Genomic DNA, 22,616 nt, shown 5'->3' with positions numbered 1-22,616 from the left:
TCTGATGACCTACTCCTCCGCCACAATTTTAAGAAATGAAACACATCTGAAAACCGAGGACCTACTCATTCAAAGTCCTGAGCACTCTTACGGGTGATTCTTGTCACTAAGTATTTGGGACATGTTCAGCATCTTAAAGTCCTAAAACTGCTTAAATAAGGGGCTAATAAGATCAACAAATGAAAAAAATATTGAAATGGTGAAAAAGCTAAACCAGTCCCTATCTGCATAATGGCATTAATTTTAAAAATATCACTTTCAAAAGCACTGATTCCCATTTTTTAAAACTTGGCAAGAGCTAACCCTAGCAAACTACTCAGACAGCATGAAACTTGCAGTGTTTAAGTTCCATAAAGTACATGAACAACTGAGAGGTATCAATGAACTGCTTTAGCTGGCAGAACAGAACAGAAGCTGAGAAAGGAGAAAGCATTGATATGCAAAACGTGAGTTTCTAACTAGAAGCTGGGCTTGCAGATGCAGGAAACCATTTATTCTCCCTCAGCAGCTGGGTTACTTAACAGATACTGGTCCTCAAAAGTTACGGAAACATTGAAAATTATCTTGCAATGTCTTACGAAAAGTGAATGAAGAGCAAAAGAAGGTCAAGAGCAATCCTTTTTTTGAGCCCATCTGTTAAAAATTCACTATCTAGATGAGAAGAAGGCAGTGTGTGTGAAAAGTAAATGTAGTATTTCATTGCTTTCTAAGTCTTGCTAGGAAGCTATCAAAGACGGCACGGACTTCTTGTTTAAACAAGCCTGAGTAAGAGGGAGAGGGAGGAAGAAGACTGTAAATAAAGAAATCCATGTATAAATAGAGACCACCCACCAAAATCTGCCATGGTTATCTGACTCTGAATGCTGTGATTAATGTATCACCTGATTTTAATTTTACCTGGTGATACCAGGCAAAGCAATGTTCCTTTCTAAAAAACGAAGCATGTTATTTTAATGATTCCAAACTAATGTACATATCAGTTATACATATTGCTCTAGCACCAATAAATCTTCATTACAGGTCTCCAGCTGCTCTTTTTTTGCATGTTTTTCCATCTCTTATATACATATAAAGGGGTTACTATGTGCAAGCAAAGACAAATTACAGATGCACGTGAGAAAAGATTGAGCAACTCAAACATTAATTTCTGGACATCCAAACATTCTTACACATAGATTCCATATTAATCACTGCCTTAAAAAGGACTTTGATTGTGATGTTTTTATTCTGAATAATATCAACATGTTCATACATGAATGTGTTGAAATCTCACTGGAAACTTTTTGTTTGTCATTTTGCTATGCAGACTTCATTTTCTGAACTTTCGGTGACTCAGTCTACAGCGTGGCAGCAGGCAAAAAGACTTTAGGAAAGGTATATTTAACTTACACTCAGATTACAGTAACAATTTCTCCACATATGTTCCAAAAGCAACCTGTCATGTTCTGATGCGAAGAGTGAGAACAGAGAAAGGCTGAGCAAAATTTGATCAGATAAGGAAGAATTCATTTTGGTGGCTCCCACTCAACAGCTTAGCAGTGCAATTAAGATAAATGGCCCATCTCTGTCGAGTTTTTCTTATGAGATGCATTTAGGCTGAAGTAACTTCTGTAAAACACTGGTCCTACAAAGCATGACAAAACAATCCTTCTCCTCTGATTCCTAGCAAAGATCTCCAGTATCCTGGTAGCTGCTAAAGATACATGTTGAATGTTTGCAATTGGGCCACAGATTTAGGAGACCTAACTAACTTCTTCCACTAGAAGAAGTGTTACACTTCAAAAAAGATGTCACGCATTGACACTGGTCTTTGCCATAAAATAGAACAACTCACTGTCACATCACCTGTAAAAAGAGACATCTAGGTTTTGGCACATCAGCAGAGCTCAATACTGCTAACCATTCAGGACTAAGGATCTAGTTTCAGTTGCCACAGATATCTGCTAAACAATGCAGAAAACCAATGAGGCCTTTGCTTTCTCTATTATTGACTACCCATTGCCTATTGAGAAGGAAATGCTAAACAAATTATTAATGCTTATTGGTAATGTAACTGCAATTGCAAACACTTTACCATTTTACAGCTTAATGGAGGCATACCTAAATCTCTGAAAACAGCAATAACTGCCACATGTATTAAGAAAAATTACAGCCCTTGCTTCCTCTGGGTCACCAAGGGCTCAAGGAGAATCAAAAATGATTGGAGAACCAGTCTACAGCAGAAGAAAAATAACTACTGAAAAAGTGATGTTTGCCTGCTCTGCACCAGGGTCAGACAGTGCTATCAATTGCTTGTGTATTAAAGCAGTGTTAGGGGAGAAACTCCCAAAGCTTTCTTCAAAGAGACCTTGCTTTTACAAGAAAGCTTTCTGCAGCATCCTTAGTATTTCATATTCCTGAAGGAGTATTATCACAAACAAATACAAGAAGACAAAGAGAGAAAGGGAGAGCGAGCGATACATGGTTCAGCACATAAAATTCACATTTTCTCTCAAAGCAGTTGAAATGTAAAATTCTTGAAGTTTTCTCCAAGTTTGCTAAAAATTACATTGGGAGCAAGGCAGTACAAATCGCTGCAGTAATAATTAATATGGCAAATGCATATTCGCTGCTGTCATTACACTTTGGTTGCAGTTTTTAAGAGCAGCAAATTGGACAAACGTGAATGAAAGGATTAAATTCCTACTCAGGAATGTTACAGTACACAGTACAGTCTACTCCTCTTGACTTAAGAATGCAAATCTTTCTGGAGACTTGTTGCTGCTTAGTTGCATACATCGTGGTTTTTGCACTCAACCCAGCTGTGATGGGGCAGGGTGTTCTTTCACCTGCTAATAGGATGCGAGAGACTCCAGGCATGAGAAATGGGAGGAGCAGAATCAAGGGCAGACAGCAGTTGTTATTACCCAGATCTATGGTAAACAGCGATCACATACTGGTTCAGTGAACTGCAGCAGCACTGAACACAGACTTTAACACTACCACTAAGAGGCATCATCATTGGCCTTCCATGATGGGACCATGCATAAGAGCTAACAAAATAGCATATAAACTTACTTGGAGTGAAAATGCTCGTAAAGCAGGAATAGGGATTAAGGCAGCCATAAAGAAAGCAGTAACATTGCTGATAGATGTAAGGGCTACACTTGCTCCTGTTCGCTTCAAACATTCACCTGTTCTGTCCTGCAAAACAAATGACGTATCTTAAAAGTCAAGTGAATAAGGTGATGTCCTGCAAATGAAGGGGTCATCCTACAAGTGAAAAATTATTACAACAGAATTCTGAATACAAGTGGCATTTGAGAGTATATGAGAATAAACAATATACTAAGTATACTGTTCAGGAGAAAAGCAGATGACATATGAAGCGCACATGTTTTTTGCAGGTAGCAAACATTATCAAAGCCAACTCTAGCTTCCGAACACAAAACTAAGTGGGTACCGACATCATATCAAATACATCTGTAATTAAGTAGGATGTATTTTCTACCAGTGGAGTCACTTGGTGTTCTCATATTTCAGACAAAATAAGCATGTATTAACAGCATAGAGGCATAACATAGCTACACATCTTGAAGAAGTATGTAACAAAACAACCCAAAACAAAGTGACCACACACAAAAACCACAGAGAAATCAAGATAAACACATAACCCTTTCCCAACCCAACAGGCTACTTTGAAGCATATGGAGGTTGCAGTGAAGTGAGGTTGTAGTGCCTGCATGCCAAACCAGCTGGAAAGAGCACATGGAAGACATTGCTGGTACAAATCAGAATGGGTAAATATACATTGCTTTAAAATGGTTTGTACTTTATACATGAAACTTTGGACTGAGGGCAAAAAAGGTCAATAAAAGGAACAGATCATAAAAATGATGACATCTTATATTTCATAACATTAATATGTTATGCTTTGAAATGTCATGGTCAATTATAAACCTCAGAAAAGAAAAACAGAGAAAAATATACAAAATAACTCAAATGTAAGGCCATAACAAATAAATAAAGATAACAGTTGATATAAATAAAAAGAAATGTTTGTTTTCTAAGCTGTCCTCCCCTTCTTTCTTTTCACCTTTTTTGTGTTCTTCTATTAACAGCATTCTATCAATTAATTGTCAGATGTGTATCTGAGTTTGTTCCTAAATTTACATCGACTTTCACTGAAATTTTGGGCAGAATTTGGACTACATAAATTAGCCTTTATGTGACAGCTATAAATTAAATTTTCAAGACAAAATAAATTTAAAACTATTAGGGGAAAAAAAAACCACCAAAGGAAAAAAAAAAGAATGTGAACATTCCAAAACATTCTAGGATCACACACATTGCCATCATCTCCTATTTTGACAGAAAGAAGAATTTGCAGACCCTACAAAAAGGTATTGAGAAAACAACTGGGGTTTTTTATCACTACTAATTAATTCTGGATACAGTTATCTTTTTCTATATGAAGCCTTTCGTTTTCTCTTCCCTCAAATCCCCATTTTGTCATTACCTCAAATGGAATTCTCTTATTCTGTCCTGTTTCGCTAAATGCATGTGCCAGAAGGAAAACATCATCTACACCAACTCCGAGAGCAAGAAAAGGCAAAACCTTGGGGGAGAAACAAAACAAACAAAACCCAAGAAGGTTGTTTTATGATCTGCCATGCAGCTAGCCATTAAATGGCTAATTAAAGCAACTTTTACATTACACTGTACAAAAATCCAAGGGTAAAATGAAAATCAAAAGGATGCAATACAGCTATTAACTTTTATTCTGGAATACTTCTGAGGAACTAGCAGTACACCATTTACAGGTATAAAATCTCACCAGAAGTAATTCAAGTTTTGGGTAGACAAAGAATATCTGATAATAATTCAAGTTATATTCAAAATATTTTCAGTATATGAACATCCTTATATATTCAGATATAAAGACAAAACCTGCAGCTTTTTATGTACAACTGGATGCCTCCACTCGTATTGTGACACTGAAAAAAATCAAATAACCCAGAATCTAAAAATTATACAAACTACATGATACCTGCCTTTTTCTTTAATATCATTTGGCAGCACAATCACTTAATTTCTCACAGTATAGACAGGAGAAAGATACAAGTAAAAATCTAGAGCCGAAATACTTTTGCAGCTTTTTTTCTCATCAAAGATTCAGTTGTGTTCATTTACTAACAGAGTACTTGTAATTTAACAGCAGACTTGTGTCTCCTAAATACCTGAGTTGTGGCAGCATTAAAGGAAATTCCAATCAATGAGCACAGGCCCAATCCTGCAGCCACCGAGAGTGCAACCAACAAGACTCCTGCCAGCCCCACGGCACCCTGAGACTTGGCACAGTCCCACCGCAGCATTGTTAAACAGGCGTAGGCAAGCTAAAGCAAGTTGGGGGGAAGGGGGAAGAAGGAGTTGGGGGAAAAAAAGGCAAAATATCAGAATGGATCCTTTTCTAACAGCTTTCTCTCCCCACCCAAAATACATATCCTTACAAACATTTCTAAAGAGAACAGACACATCACAGATGTTACACAGAGGAATAGGCGACACAGTTTTTTGCCTGAGGCAAAAAACTCTCTAGTTTTTATTTTAAATAAGCCTAAAATGTTCTGGACTACTGACTGTTAAAAATAAAGCAGATATTTAGGCCCTGGTCTACTAGCACAGAAAGTTAAATAAATTTATTTTATTACCATTAGTAAGTAGCCACTAGCTACTCTGATAACACTGACATCAGAAAATGACTTTAGGATGTCATCCAGGGTGGTCGTAGTAAAGGAAAGCACCTTCTGAGTAGAGTTTTGTGCAACACTTTGATGAACAACCTATAACAAGAAAAATAAAACTTTGTGTGACCAAAGAAGAAGTTCATTACCATCTTCTACAGTATACATCTGAAATCAACTACTTTTGCCTTACTGTTCCTGCAAAAGCCCACTACCTACACAGAGATTATGCTGATACTACACAAATGTGTTTGGCAATTATTTCAGACAAGAATTTGCATCCTTCAGGAAAGGCTACTGCATTCCCAGCTCATTCCAAACATTTCACTTGAATCTTCTTCCCGTAACTCCACCATGAAGTTTTGCCTTTAACCCAAGTCCAGCGTTCTCTTTGGAGTGCTCCTCTTCCCCCGCCCCCAGCCTGGCCATTTGCAGAGGTCAGCAGCAGCGCAGCAGAGGTCAGAGCTTGGGACACAGAGGCCAGGCACTGTCACACAGCCTCCCCGGCCCAGGCGGCCGCTGGGAGAGCAACCCATGGCGGCCTAATGTTTTCCAGACACCTTTAGAATAACCACGCGAACCAAAAGCTTTTAAATTCCAGCTAGCTCTTCGGGTCCTTCTCAGCCCCAGCAAAGGAAAAACGTCCCAGATGGCAAAAAGCAAAACCTTCATCGCCCCTCGTATGTGAATAACCAAGCAGCTTCTTAACTGAAAAAAACCCCACCCCAAAACCCCCAAAATCAACACCACAACAAAAACCCCCAAAAAACCTAAACAGCTTAAAAAACGGGAGGCAATGACTCAGTTCTGATTTAAGCATCTTCCTTGAAGAAATACTGTAAAAAGCTGTGACAGAAGGCAGTGGATCTCAGCAGGACTTTATAGTATGATATGTACGTTATTTTCAATTTTACCTCAACATACATCCTCTGCCAGGCTTCCAGAATTGCTGCTGCTTTATCCTCGTTCCAGTTGATGTGTGAAACATATTCATACCCCTTGAAGTGCTCATACATTTGCTTAGGAGTCATTAACTGAAACATGGTTTGCAAAGCCTGGGCACTGTGACATGAAGAGAAGGGAGAGGAGGAAGAGGGATAAAATGAGCATTTTTCAGGAAATTATTTTCATGGCATCAAGTCCCAAATGGGACCCTAACAGGAGCTTGCATGAGTTCTTGATTTTATAGGGCACATGTTCATATTAAAATTGAACAGAGTATAATTATTCTACTGTGTATCTGGTGCAGCTGTACTGGTCTATGCAGTATTGAGGCTAAATCTGGTTTCACTGAAGTTAATGAGAGTTTTGCCATTATTTTGAATAGGATCAGTTTCAGGAGCAAAGAATGTAACCCTAAAAATCAGTTATAAATACCAGGATTGATAGACAGATTACTGTTAGGATGCCACAGGAACAGTTATTTCCATGAGATCTTGTAAATGCTGTTGGCAATTAGTCATCTGAAGACCTTGGTCTTTTTGGTCCCTTGGAGAGAAATGCCAGATTAAGCTCCTGATGCCTGACAAGCTGTGAGGAGTATGCAATGGCAGTAACTATCCATCTTGAATTTCCACAGTATGCAACTGTATCCAACAATTTTAGAAGCTTACGGAACTACTTTATTTTTCACTAAAAATATAATCTCTGGCTACTTGTTGAAAGACTTATCAATGTTTAGTGTGAATGTAAAAAAGGTCAAAATTAATGTTAAAAGTTCTAATAAAACTTCTCTGTACTAAATATGGAAGAATTATGCTTCACTTAGTTTAGTATGGCCTCCATTTTTTAAAACAGTTCTATTTCACAGGTTTTTCTCCCACTGAAGTCCAGTGTTCCATGACTTCCTCAAGAAGTCTGAAACAAAGGGAGTTTTTTTATTACTCAAAACTGAATTCAAGATGTAGAGACATAAAAATAGACTTTTCTTTATATTGATCCTGAACAAAAAGTTCAGTGGAGATTTTGGAATTCTGAGAGAAGTCAAATGAGTGAGCACATTATCCAAATTATTTTTTCCCCTTTTTCCTTTGATCATATTTCAAAACAAAATCAAATGTGTTCAGTGCTTTTAACCCTGTTCAATGCTTTATACCTACATTCTAAACAACACAGCTGCCAGGAAAAGACTTTCTGAGTGACGTACACTATCATTCTGAGGTGAGTACCATGAAGCAATGATGCCTCCTTAAATTTAAACAACTGTCTAATCACTCTCAAATTCTTTTCTCCTGAGGCATGTCCTCCTAAAGCAGGACTCATAATACACATGAAGGGCAGTAGATTTTGCATGATCCTCCTCCTGTGCCCCAAATCCCAAACTCTAACAAGAAAAACTTTGACATTTTCTTTAAGCACTTGTTTACCTGACAAGTTTACCAGAACTGTTCTTGACTGTACCACCTATAATCAACTCCTCCTGCCAATGCATGTATTTTCTTGACAGTCCATAGCATCCACCACTCAAAACAAGCGCTACATCAAGAGGCTAGAAAAAGTTATAAAGAAGAAATTCATCAGTTTCATAACTTTAGACAAACTGATACCCTAATTCAACACCCAATGTACTAGAATAACGGATACTGAAGACAACCTAGGAGGTCTAGTAAGATAAATGTGTTCAACAAATCAAGTTGAACAAATCAGCTGGATACTTGTTGACCAGACAATTTCTCCAAAGCCTGATGCAATTGATAAAGGGATATATAAAATTAGGGCCCGTGACTTCAAATTCTTCACAAAAATCAACAAAACTGGTGCTACTTGAAGGAAGGCTTTGCTGCGTGGTGCGAGTGTACAGCAGTAGCTGTATTCCAGCAGTGGCTATGTCTGTCTGAGGCATCAGGTTTGCTGAAATGCCACATCACCGCATTGCCACACCCAGCCAGTAGCTGACAACTGTACTCTCACTCTAAATATGTGGGATTAAGCATTGCATCACAGAATGAAGGAAAGTTCATGACTGTGGGCCCACAGCATACAGCATGTAACAGCAACAGAAAGATGACATCACTCAAGAGTACAAACTATATATTGCTTGGAAGAAAATGACACCTTCTTCTCTCCTCTCTGACCTCCCCCATGCCCTGGATTCCCTTGAAAAGATAGGCAAAAGGACAAGCAAACTTACTTTGGTGGAATTTTTATTGGGAGCTGTAATTGGGCAATCAGGATCAGCAGGATTCAGGCAGGGTCGATCCATATAACCATGACCAACCTCTGCTTTATTCAGCATTTCTTCCCAGCTCTCCACTTGGTAGTTTATTTTCTTTAACTCTTCCAAGAATTCTAAGGGGTCAAAGTTGATCCACTGCAAAGGAGGCTTCCCTCTGCAAGAAAAAACAGGAGAAAATGACACACACACAAAAGACAAAAGAAGTACTGAAACAAACATACTTTTAAAATTCATGTTTGCGCAAATAATTGAGTTATTTTCCGTTACAAGCTAAAACCTTTTCTGGTAAGGTTGTTTCATAAAATGTAAGGCATGTTTTAATTAGATTTGTTTACGTACTTTTCCGGCAGCCCAGCTGTAATTTTAGCGAAAATAGTTCTTATAAAGTTATTGTATAAAACAGAATATTCACAGGTTTAAAATACAAGCAAAGCAAAACAAATCATCAAGCACCTAAGTAACAAAAAAGCAGCCAACTGCTGCTTCAAAGAATTGAGGGGGGGAGGGGAGAGGGAAAGAAGAGAGAGGGGCTGAGGGAAGAAAGCCTTTCTCATAGTATCAGATTACTTCTTGCTAGTCTAATAATCATCTTGCAAATGTAATCAATCAATATAGCTGATCTTTGTTTATCTATAACAATACTCTCTCCTTCAAATGCCCTGGCAGCTTGACTATCAACCATGAAGCTGTCCTGCTACCATGGCTGTCACTACTATCACTGTCACGTCTCCCACCCCCCACTTCTGAATTTGTGATGTTGACAGACTAGAAAGGCTTTTGGCTGCCTTATTCTGTGGTTCAAACCACACTGTATCTGCTTAACCAGGCTTAAGTCATTATTCTGAATCTCCCAACCAGAAAACACAAACCCCCTTATTTCCCCATCTAAAACTGTACACTAAAGGTTAGGAGATGGCCATTGCAAATTGCTTTTACAGAGACATGCAAACCAGGACAGAAACAATAACTCAAATGCTAACTCTTGCATAATTAACAGAAAATGCCTGCACAGATTAACAATTAACTCTTTAAAGGATTCAAGGCATGTAATATCACTTGTAAACTCTGAGACACCACCCATAAAAGATACTATATAGTTTCTTTAATGATCTCATAAGCAAAAGACTTGTTCCTTATTCCTTAGGAAGACTTGAGATTTAATCCAAGAAATTTTCTTAGGAATAAAATTCCCAGCCAATCAATGATTTTGTATATTAAGGGGAAAAAAGCCTAAACAAAAAAACCCCACCAGAAACAAATTTATTTAAGAAAAAAAAAAAAAAGGCATAAAATTCTTAAAGCTTGAATTCAGAACTTACATTTCATTTTGCATGCTAGCAGAACAGGAAAAATAACATAGGATTTAAATTGATGTCTACAAATCATCTCTTAGAAACTGAAAAAATCTTTGTTCAATGAAAAAAAAAAATTCATGCATATTTTCTGTAGAGACACTACACTTTTATTTTTCTGTTAAACCAGTATCTGAATAAACAATGGGAATGCAACTGAAAAATCATACACAATTATAGAATTAAAATCAGTCAGAGCCGAAAGTTATAAAAACCCATGCTTACAGTAGATAGGCAGTTCCTGACTGTAGCTTTGCTCCCTCCCAGAAGCAGTCCAAAGGAGTGATAATTAAGCAAGGATAAAGATATTCTATGATCTGTCAAAATCAGAAAGGGGAAAAACACTGTTAGACTGGAACATAATCAAAGGAGCATACACTGAATCATAAGAATACACAAATCTTATAACTAAATGCCTGCTACACATACCTGGTCCATGTAACCTGCTTCTGTGATGAGTTCTCCTGATTTATAACACAAGTGTTCCAATTTCCACTGTCTGTAAGAAATATAAATAACAAGTATTTCTTTCTTGCACAATTACCGAAAAGTTATTTTTTAAATGTAACAGACATTTAAAATTGCAACTTATATACACATATTGGCCTCTGGCAGCAAATCATTGAGAAAGACAAAGATTATTCAGCATAGATATACTACACCTCACAAAAAAAAGCAAAGTCCTTTCTTTTTGTAGTTACAGACTAGACATTTGCTCCAGTTATTCGCACATTCTTTGTAAAAATCATGACAAATAATGGAGTTGTTTTTGGATGTACAGGCTAGTCAACACATGTTGACTAGGAAATCCACCTTTGGAAGGAACAGAAATCCATCTTTGTGTAAATGAGAATGCTTGTGACTTAAGATAACACTGAGTGACACAGTGAGAGAGAAGCCAGCTCCAGCTCAGAGGACTAGAATATTCCCAGCCGACCCACACAAGCAGGAGAAAAGAAACCATTAGGATGTCTGCCTTCCTTTTTCAGCTAAGTTACAACTTCCACTGCCATGACTTCTAACACCTTAGACAAGGCAGGAGATGGGGAAAAGGTAATTGGAACCTTGGCATTAGTTCACTGAGGCATCAGTTGAAAAGATGTGCTGAAAGATAGGGGGCTTTATGCCTCGCAGGCAGCACCCCCTGGCACATCATCATGTAAGCAGTAACCCTGGAGGAACCACCTTTCAGGCAGACATCTCACTAGCCCAAAGCTTGTACCTCCTAAGGTGCACCTTTAATATTTTTTGTTGTTGGACAACACGCAAGTCCCAACCTTCAGTGTGTGCACACAGACACTCTGAAGTTCAACTCTATTATGCCTATGTTGTTAAACACTATTATTCAACCCACTGCCATTTCCCGCACGTCTGCATTTCCCTTTATATCCAAACTATTGGAAGGATATGTGTCATTATGTGTACCTCATGATGGTGTCAGTGAGTGAGTTCAACTCTAACATGGAAGGACTTTCAACGTTAGGAATCCCATCCATAAGGTCCTATATTTAAGAGCACAGGCATCACTCCTTTACGGAGACAAATGCCGGATACTGTAGCACTGCTCAAAGGGGTGCACTCGCAGAATCTCTTCCAACACCACTTACCCCATCTAATTGATTAAAAGCCAACTTGTCACTGCTATCACACCACAACATGAAGTATCAGAAACCAAGGACATTCAAATCAAAACATAGTCCTTAAGGTTAAGGCTCTGCAGTGCTATCATTTAAAAATACATGGAGGGAACCATGTGCCTACTCTTTAGCTGTTACAGATGATGACCAAGAAAACTTTTGCTTTTTCCCTTACCTGTTGTACATGTAGACATGTACTCTGCTGGCCTGAAGTGCAGAGTCAAGGTGCTGTCGGAGTGCTTCAGTTGTTAGTACATTAGCACCATCTTCCTGTGGAGTCTGGATCATGAGCTGGGGGTTAAACATGGCCTCTTCTCCAATCTTCTGCCGTGTGTAATTTAACTCCCGACTCACTCGTCCACCAACTGATGGATAAATATCAACAGCTTTGTATTAGCCAGTACCTGCTTATTCTGGATTCACTTGACTGAGCACTCTCCAGTCAGAAAAACTTGTGCATGGACTATTCTGTCTCAAACTGATCACTGTGTAACTAAAACTAGAAACAAGTTTATTTTAGTAACACTGCAACAAAAAACATATTCTTCATTAAAATACCATTGCCTCCACTGCACTAAAACATTGATGTGTAAACTGGAGCCTCAAACATTGTTTTCTACATTATAACCAATATCCCACATGTAAAAATTAAAAAAAGAAAGAAAAAAGAAAAAACCTTTTCCTTGCAGACCAGACCAAATACTATGTTACAATTTCTTACACTTGTATAAACAGTCTGCTCCAATAGCACATTTCAAGATAAATGGCTTTAATTTACACTCTTCTCCTAAATAATCTGGCAAAGGCAGAAGGAGAATGTTTCTCTTCACTTAAAAAAAGGGAAGGAAAGAGTAAGTGAGCATGAGTACCTCTTTCAGCCTTAAATAAAAAAAGAAAAAATAGCAAGTTCACATAAAGAGATGCAATTTTGAGTGTAGCAGAAAGGACTGTCTACAGCTAATTTACCCCAGTGCTCCAGTACCTGCACAACATGCTGTGATGCAGGAGATCATTCATTCGCAACATCTGTTTTTAAACCCATGAGCTGGACAGTGTGCTCCATATTAAAACATGGTGGGGAAAAAAAAAAGGGGGGGGGGAACAAAAAGGCAGAGGGAGACTGCAAAGTCGACAGGCTCTAGAGGGAGCCATATTCAATCTGCCTTGCCAGAAAATATTACGTAAGAATGGAAAATTATCTTCCCTCCTACAAAAAAAGCATTCAGCTAAAGTTCATATACTTTATATAACCTCCCCCGTAGTCTCTCTAGCAAATGCATGTGGGAGGCGGGGTCAATTAATTCAGCCCATTAGCTGAATCAACACCACATCCAGATGAGGAGGACAAGAACACCACCAACATGTTGTTTCCATCCCTTACAATTTATTACCTTTATGGTTCTGCTAAGTCCAAGCTACAGACCTGGTCTAATTTGTTACATTTTTTTCAGTCCGAGTCAGCTTGGCACCAGTGATCTGAATTACTGCCAAAGTTTAGTTCTGCAACAGTGTGAACAGAAACAAGGCATGTACATCTATCTCTTCCTAGGCCGTATAGCGACAGACCGATCTGTAATCAGTTGGCAGTGTGGGAGATGACATTCCCATGCCTGAACAGGGACATGCTTTTTCAATCACTTGGGCCCTCAACCCACCCGTAAACCCCCTGGGGCTAAAAGGACCACCAGGCAAGAAGCTGGGCCCCTGCATGGATAAAGCTGTCAGAATGAGACCCTCAACAATTAAACCATACAGTCATTCTGGCACGAAGCATTGCTTAATTTCGAGTTCAAGAGTTCTTTGAAGAAATAAGTGTTTCCACAACACACTGCATTTTTTCAGCCTATCACATGTGGCATTACCTCCTTCAAACCAAGTAACAGTGACCAGCTCACAGTAAGAAAAAAATAAAAATCAAAGTACAACTTCCTCACATTGAGTCCCTTTATAATTTCTTAACATCCCTCTTACCACAGTGAGAGAGAGCATACAAACATTGAGACTACATATGTAAGGTAACAAAAAGCTATTGTTAATTTTTATCAAGAGTTAAACCCTAAAAATACTTTAACCGATCAGGCTCACATTCACGGTCACTGCCATCTTTCTCCACCAACCAGTAGTCTATGATAAGCTAATAAATTTTGCTTCATCTTACAGGAATATGGGGTGGGGGTATGGGTTATCCTAATCTTGGAATCAGAGCTTTCATTTGCAGTCCTTTACACTCCAAGTGCTTCCAGAGACAAAATGTCTCTTTCCCTCTCTTGTGTCTCAATGCCAGCCAAGACAATAAAGCCCCAATTTTATGAGGACTGTGGAGCCTACCATAAACTTCTACTCCTGGTACTACATTCTCTCCCATTCCACCCACACTTTCCTTTTGAATTTAACCAGGACTTGAACCAACAAATCATACTTCATGCAAGACAAAGGGCGGCATTCCTATCTCTGCTGAAAGTGACCAACTGTTTACTATCAACAGAAATGATTGCTTCCTAATCAAGGTCCTGTCAAACCACATTAACTTCACTGAACAAGGCAGATTTAGCTAATCAAAATTGCATCACACAAGTCAGTCATCAGAACAGAAGCTGTTTTCTTCCCCTTTTAACATTCAAAACAGGAACAGCAAAACCACCCAAGAAGGCAGGCGCATGTTCCAGAACCCAGCAGCAAATCCGCTCCGCATTCTGCTTAAGGCATTTCACCATTTAATTATTTCTTTGATGGGTCTGTTATTTACATTTCTTCAGCCAAATACAGTAAAGATAACTCCACAGGCAAATGTAGATACTTTGCACAATGTAACACTCAGGTACAAAGAAATTATAAATGTAGATTGCAGAGGAAAATTTTGACTGCCAAAGTCAGATTATGTGAAAACAGACAGACAGACCAGAAGCAAACAGATATATCAGTGGCCTTTCAACATATCAGAAGCAATAAAGAGCAAATGGTAAGGCAAAAAATAATTTTAAAAGTTTCTACCAGTTACATTTTATTTTAATTGAACATTTGCAAAGATCACTGGGAGCTGCCATATCCAGAGATCTTAAGCCTCCACAATCAGCTGAATATGCATTTTTTTTAAAATCAAGTGCTCTTGTTGTCTGTTTTTTTCCCCCAGACTACCCACAGCTGGTGCAAAAACCTAGGAGGCAAACCACTAAAAATGTCCCTGAAAGGTACCTGAAGCCTCTGGCCTCATTGTGCTGAAGATACACAATACTACGCTCAACACTTGCACAGTCTGCAGGAAGTCATTCCTTACACTTTTGAGAAAAAAAAAAACCAAACCAAAACAACCTTGCATTATAGTCAGTATAGGATTTCCACACTATAGGACAAATGATATAAAGGAAAATAAGACCAATGAACAAAATACTGGTGTTCTGTGGTTTTCCTTTAGGGACTCTTGTTTTCTTATATTTAGTGACGACAACATTTTACACTCAAAACGCTACTGACTTAAATTGTACGTATGGCATACAGTACCAATACTTCCCATTTTATTCCATATCAAAGACAGAACTTAATTCATTTTAATATTCTGGTGACAAAATCCACACGACTCCTTTTTCAACGTATCAAAAGCCACTTGATAGCATTCGAGTCCTTTATTACATTATTCCTTACGATTTGGCTGAGTTGGTGGCACAAATTCCCACAAGCCAAAATGCTGATTTAAATAACAGATCGGTACATTGTCTCATGGCTGGTGGTAACACAATGAAACAGTTTGTATAGTATCCTTCCAGCAGTGTCATCAGATTATGGGTGTCTGCCTACCAGAAAGGAGATACTATGCCATCTGTAAAATTTAGCTAACAAATTAAAAAAAAAAAAAAAAGGGAAAAAAACCCCCATGCCAAAGTCCTGGCACCTTTTCTCACTTAATATACCAGTTTCTAATTCTCAAGAATATGTGTGAAGGCCAGTGTTCAACACGAGAGAATTTTACTGACAGCATCTTTGTTGCTGAGTATTAATTCTTGTTAAAAAACTGGGGTTTTTTCCAGAGAAGGAGAAAGTGTCTTCCCCTTCCCCCCCCCCCCCCCCAATATCCACAGGCTTCCTTCCCTCTTAGCTCTTTGCCAGAACACATGAGATCTGCCTTGAGCAAGTCATCATCCCGTACCGTGAAACACGCTGCTGCTCCTCCTGAACTTCCCCACCGACCTGAACAGTAGCTGGTCAAGGTACTAAATTCTTTGCCCTTCTGAAGGGCCTGAAGAGAGCAATAACTGTCAGTATGGAAGCTAGGCTGGGAAGAACTGCGTAAGGACCACCGTGTCTCCCTCCCCCAAGAGCAATGAACAGCTGTCAGGTGGTAACAAGTTTTAGCCATCCTTAACTTGAGTCAGACCTGAACCCATGACCTATAGGTGAAAGGCTCTCGATCCCATTACCAAGCACTGGGGTCACAGACCCAGTGTTTCAGTCATCACACGTTAAAATGCTTTGGTGCATCTTAAGCGAGAAGCACCTAGAAAAACAAAACTGCCTGCCTCTACTGTACATTTGCACAACACAGATGCACCCTCCAATGACATAAGAGTGAAACCATATTTGTTTTCATTGGCACAATTTCTGAGATTTCCTTCCACTGACTTACTAACAATTTTGAAGTTACTGGGTCATTCAGCTCGTGCTCATTTCCATTGTGAATGTCACTGTCTTAGCTATACCCTTCTCAAAATTAGCATTCCAAATTTACATGGCATTACATTAATATGCTTATAAAGAACTCTGGAATCCATCACCAGGAACTGCAGTCCCTTCCACACTGAGTAGTCTCAGCAGTAAGTTTGACCTCTGCTACACTAAGAGATCGATCCTAAACCAAACTGTGAGTGATAGCCAAAAACCACTCCTTGTTAATTTACTGTCTGGTTGCTCAAAAGGCATTAAATATTTATTTTTCAGAATACCTTACAATGTTTCACTTCAGGTTACTAGAATTGCATCATATAGCCTGAGGTTTTGTTATTTTTTTCAGACATGAACATTACCTCTGTTAACCATTCAATAATTACCTTGTGCATAACTGTGCAACAAGTAGCTTAGTAGAGAGCAAGATGTCTCTAAAACCAAACATTCCTGAGAGCCAAACACTTGGGATAAAAACGTTTGCCTACCAATGTGGAGGACAGACTTTGAGAAACCAAAGCCAAGGTTTCCAGAAATACATACTAGTTTTGGAGCCTAAGGTCTTCTACGACAAGCATGAGGTGAGTAAACAGAGCAAAACTTTCTGGGGAACCTCTCTCCTGAAGCCTATGGGCCTTAAGGTGTTTCCACTTGAGCGCTTGTGGGGAGGCAGATACACTTCTGCTTGCTTTGAGCAACATCATCTTTTTCATTTTTCCAGGACTATAAATGTGTAGCATTAGAGCAATCCAGCCCAACCTTTTGACAGCAAAAACTAAAACAGTACCTCCAATAGTCATGGACACCTCACACAAACAATGTTTTCATTTCATCTCTCCAAAAGATGTTGATCCTTTTTGATAAATCAGATGTGTAGATTAGTACCTCTTCACCTGAGACTCAACCTTTACCAACCAACCCAAAACGTGGCAGTTTGCAGAGAAAGACAAGATCAGCCCCAGACTTGCAAGGAGACCAGACAGCTGCCCTTACATGATGCGCTCGCTCCACCCTGGGCGAGTGCCGAGGAAAGCTGCAGGTGCCTTGCCTTCTCTCCCTTCAGCACCTCTTCCTTCTGGGATGGGAACCGGGAAGGGTCTTTGTCTTCATACACATGTACATACATATGTATGTACGTACATACATATGTACATACATACGTAGGATGCCTCTGTGGCATTCTACATAGCCCACCTCCCTCCACTTTGACTGCTGTTAAGGGCCTCGTTCTACTCCACTTCCCATGCAGTTTCTCCTTGTGCTATTCCCATGTGCATCTCTATTACACCCGTATACAGCTGTTACTCAATACTATTACTCAAAAACTACCAAATGAAAATAGTTTCGGTCCATTAGGATGGTACGCAGGTAAGACAGTCAGCCACAGCTTTGCCTCTCTGTCCTAACTGCGTGCTGGGATTAGAAGTATTCACACCTGTCATACAGCAGTAGGCAGTACCTAATGACACCAATGACAATTTCCATTTTTACGGATAAAGGAGCCCAGACCTCATGAGAACAAAACACAGCAGCCAAGTACTACTCACTGAGGACTGAAACCTCCTATAAAGAAACTGAGATAAAGAGTTGAAGCTCTCTGACAGATATGAAGATTACCCTCTTACTGGGCACAGAAAAATAATGGCCTTTTGATTTAAAGCTTCCTGTTGCTCTCTAGGGAGTTCTGTCTTCGTGTTCTCTCGGATGTTTGAGCCTGTCTGTGCTGCTCTTTGTCAGCAACACAATATAGTTTTTCTGCACCCAGACAGTATTATTTAGCATCCTGACAGAAGAACAGGGAAGACAGCACCTTCCTCAGAATCCTGGTTAGCATGTCCACTTCTTTAAACTTTTAAAATGCTGTCTGCTGGTAAAGAACTGCTATTGGTTTACATGATTGATCTCTGAATTTATTAACTACTGACTGTAAGGCACTATCATGTATTTCCTGTATCTGATATTCTAATGATGCTAAGGATGGCTCTCAGAAGCCCATCAGGTTTACATTATAAAAAAGTTTTGGCTACCTGCAATGAGTTTTTTCTGCTCATTTATTTAACTATGCAAAATAAAGACTTCATAGGGAGTGACTGAAATTGAGCTACCAAAAAAAAAATCTGTTGAGAAATTATGATCTTACAAGAGCTAGAACACAGTGGTAAGCAATCAGCGTCTTAAAGAGATTACATGGTTGTTCAGTGGGCTGTGCAACAGCTCAATGAAAAATTATCATCATGTCGTTAGACATGATCTATGCCAGCACTGGACTACAGACAGTCAGAAATTCCATGTTGTGTCTTGTGTCTACGTTTTCTTGCACGGCATTTACTCTGCTGAATACACGTATCTGCATTTGTATAGCTCACATGGAATAGTGATAGTTTGTGCCTGCCCAGGTTAGGATAGCCTGCGCCCTACCATCTCCCTTCCCAATGCCCAGGTGGGTATTCTGCACTTCTTCTCCATTATAATGTCCAACAAAAGGACACGGTCTGTCTAAAATACCATCACATCCCAATGTAAAGATTTAACCAACTTCATTCTCTCTTTAGCACCACTGACTTCTAGGAAAATCTAGAAGCAACATGATCATCTCAACCACTTCTGTCACAGTGAGAATTAGGTAACACCAAGTTCCTTGTTTTTGCTTAAAAAAAGAAGAAAAAAAGAGCAAACATAAAAGACTGTGGCCTACAAATGCAAAAAAGTTTTAAAAAGTTACCAAAAAACTCCAACCACAACAAAGCACTTCAAAAGGCTACTTTTTGTCTCCCAAGTCATCATATGATATAAGTTACTTCTCACACATGCTGGGGATGACTCCAGTGTTGCTGTTATAAATTTCATTAATGCTGACATGACTATGAATAGCAAAAATAAAAACACACATCAAAGATGGCTTTTCATTCTGTCACAGTTTGACAAAGTTTAGAGCTGTGACAAGGACACAAAGCTGTCTGCATACTCAGGAAGACAGCCCAACAACAGCTGCCTCTGCTTGTAGTGGGAAACCCTCCCTGCAATTTTAGGAGCTAAAACCTTTTCTTTCTAAAAATCAAATAAAAGCTGATTTTACATGTAGGCATCTCTATTGCCCATAGGCAGAAAAATATTATTTCTGATTGGGTAAAATAGTCAGTCTGCTAAAAAAAAAAAAAATTAGACCTTTTTTGTTTTTTTTTTTTGCTTGGTGCCCTTCCGGGTTGAGAAACTGGGAAAGTGCAGTAAAAAAACACCAACCAAAATGAACAAATTGAACAGTACAAATTGAAAAAAATCTCACCCCGTCACGCAAGCAGCTTTGAAATGTACAATAATACACAAAACTGGTACATGCAATTCAAACTTTCCAATTAAACATAAAACGCAGTAGCTGCTTACCGAGCTGCAACACATGTCCTTGGTAACAGGATACGAGCTGTTCACCTCTGGGTCACTGGTTCTAATCCAGCCAGGAACAATAGTGACCACAAGTTGTTTACCATCTGACAGCTGTTTGCTAGCTTATGTGAAATGAGTTGGTGGTCTCAGTCCATTTCCTAGTGGGCAGGTGTCCATATTATAGAAAACCACCATCACAATTGGCATCCTTGTTGACCATCCCAACAAAGAGAATGAGGAATGAATGGGCATGGAGAGCGAGCTACCCTTTCTCCCAAAGATGTGATCCCTTCAGGTCAGAGCTAAGCCACAGCTTTTGGTGGAGAAACCCAACTACTGAATTTTCTGGCTGAAGCAGCAAAGGAATAAAGGACTCTAGGCTCTGCTTTTTCCTACAGACGAGGGAGATGGCCTACAGCGAGGATAGACAGCCAATACAGATTATTGCAACTCTCCAACAGTTTATGGTCATGTAACAGTTCACACCCGCTGAGGATCAAAGCTGAATTTTTATTTTTCGGTAATTTAAGAAAACATTTGAGCACACTTCGTAACAAGCCAAAATCCTCAATTGTATGTGAAAGTGACTAAGTTTCCAGTTCTGCTGAGAAGGGTATGTAAGAGGCTTCAAGGTCTAAACCTAAGGATTTCAAAACAGCTGAATATAATTGTTTTAAGTTACTTTAACTTGAATAAGAGCTTCTGCTGGGTAATATGTTAAAAACAATTTGCTATGTTGTTCCACAGCAGTCAGCTTTCCTCTAGGCCCAACTTTTCATTTAACCTCTCAGTGCCCTTTCCTCAAATATGTAATTGTTTTCCTGTGTGGTTAAAAGCAGCATTTTTAAGTCTTTTCATCTGTACTCCTGGGATAGCACAAATTTCATCTGTACGTGGAGTAGCACAAAATTTGAATGCAATTTTTTTAAAGGAGCAGCAAACAGCAATGAAAAAACTCTTCATCCAGAAGGGATACCGTTTCCCAAATAGTGCTTTTAGGAGATGACAAAACGAACATCGAAAAACTAAAGGAATGAACATGTTATGAAACAGGGTACAGTTTCTTTTAAGTATTCCCTACCAGCTGCTTGCTGTACCATCTGTTGTTGCCTAAGCAGCTTCCTTCTGAATGGCTTTGCACTGAAGCAGAACTGCTCTCACTGTTGGACACAATCAGGTCAGGTCAGCTCTCCCCCCGGCACCGAACCTGCTGCCTGTCACAGCTCCCCCCACCTCGATATTTCTTACTGGCCACCAGCTCCCAAGACAGTGCTGCATCTGTCAGGAGGCCCATTTTTCATAGTTTGCTTGCTATTCACACCAAGCAGTAAAGAGCGCATTTCATTTTGTGCGGGATGCAATCAGAGATTCCCGTCAGACACTCCGAGAGCGTGACCATATGGCCATGTTTATTCTGAAGCAAAAAGGGCTGGGAAAGAAAGCTAAACAAATGACCAAACACAGCCCACAACACAACCTTTATTTTCTACTTTTGGCTACTCTGATCACGCAGGTAATTTCACTTCACTACCAAGCCCACCAGACTACAACAATGGTCTGTTCTCACTTTGGAACAAGCAACTACTAGAAGCTCTAGAACGGCAGAGACACGCCCCTGCCGCAGCTGTGGTGGGCACATGGGAGGTTTTGGGAGACCGTGCCATTAGCCAGCACCTCCTCAAACCCTCCCGGAGATGCGGCCAGTGCTCATGGTGCTCTCCACCAGCGCCTTCACCCCCTGGCAGAAAGGGAACCCCCGTGCCACCCCCCAGCGCCAAGTGCAGCTGGTCCCCCCACCCCACACCGGCCCCTGCACGGGGCTGCGCACAATGGCATCCCCTGGCCCCGAGGAACTGCACGCCGCTGCGCCAATGCATTTCCAACACCGCTCCTTCCCGCTGCATCTGTGCAGGGAAACACATCGCTGTGAGCCACTTTCATGATTTTGTTGCGAGCGGGATTAGCTGGATTAGGGGCTGATTCATAAGGACCCCCTGCGGCTGTGAGGAAGTTTCATCACAAGGTCAGTGTGGTGTGAACTATATTCTGTCAACACCACCACTCCTTATAGCCGACTACAAAAAAAATACAAAAGAGGGAAAAAAATTGCAAGTGAAATATATGAATGAACAGTTTATGGCAACAAAGAGATGTACAGATTTCCCTGTCAGCTGTTTAAAAAGATGTGTACCCTTAGACGCTGTGCTCTTTTAAAACAAGAAACCTGTATTAGTCATTTTTAATTTATAAAGAATTCAGTGGTTTAGGAGGTGGGAGGAACCTGGGGAATAAGTGTAGCAACCCACACACAAAACCACAGAGGAACTTTTGGCACTTAGTCTAAAACCAGTCATGCAGCTTGAAGATTGTTGCACTGTTGAGATTTTATTACATATAATGCTGTCACCTTCAAGACTATTTAATTCCTAGCCCCCTAAGTGCAGTAAGTAACAGAGACATTAAAAAAAAAAAGTGGGTTGGAATGCAGAAGGTGAATTAAAGGTTTTTGTTTGGTTTTGCTCCTTAAAGCACAATTACCAACCTCATACTTTCCTCCCAAATATTCCCCTCACCCCATCATAATGGCATCGCCCAAAGACAGCAGCACTTTTGTAGCTGGCAAAATAAAAATCTACAGTGAAAGAGGGGAACTTTTGTTTTGCATGCATGTGCGTAGTTTTTGGGGTTTTCTGGG

General features: G+C 39.7%; 1 protein-coding gene across 4 annotated transcripts in view; it reads right to left on the bottom strand.

Moving 5' to 3' along the window:
- The window catches only part of PTCH1 (patched 1), a 68,272-nt gene that overhangs the window by 31,984 nt on the left and 13,672 nt on the right, over positions 1-22,616 (bottom strand). For 3 of the 4 annotated variants that reach the window (XM_075739997.1, XM_075739999.1, XM_075740000.1), the window contains 10 exons: positions 12,063-12,252; positions 10,680-10,749; positions 10,476-10,567; positions 8,854-9,052; positions 8,090-8,211; positions 6,638-6,785; positions 5,691-5,822; positions 5,220-5,375; positions 4,499-4,597; positions 3,058-3,183 (listed from right to left, as the gene is read on the bottom strand). In XM_075739997.1, the coding sequence (XP_075596112.1) occupies positions 3,058-3,183; positions 4,499-4,597; positions 5,220-5,375; positions 5,691-5,822; positions 6,638-6,785; positions 8,090-8,211; positions 8,854-9,052; positions 10,476-10,567; positions 10,680-10,749; positions 12,063-12,252 (1,334 nt within the window). The remainder of the gene's footprint in view (positions 1-3,057; positions 3,184-4,498; positions 4,598-5,219; positions 5,376-5,690; positions 5,823-6,637; positions 6,786-8,089; positions 8,212-8,853; positions 9,053-10,475; positions 10,568-10,679; positions 10,750-12,062; positions 12,253-22,616) is intronic. The other variant, XM_075739998.1, reaches the window with a different exon arrangement.

The sequence above is a fragment of the Balearica regulorum genome, chromosome Z, assembly GCF_011004875.1.
Source record: "Balearica regulorum gibbericeps isolate bBalReg1 chromosome Z, bBalReg1.pri, whole genome shotgun sequence".
NCBI lineage: Eukaryota > Metazoa > Chordata > Aves > Gruiformes > Gruidae > Balearica > Balearica regulorum.
This window is presented reverse-complemented; position numbering and strand designations above follow the sequence as displayed.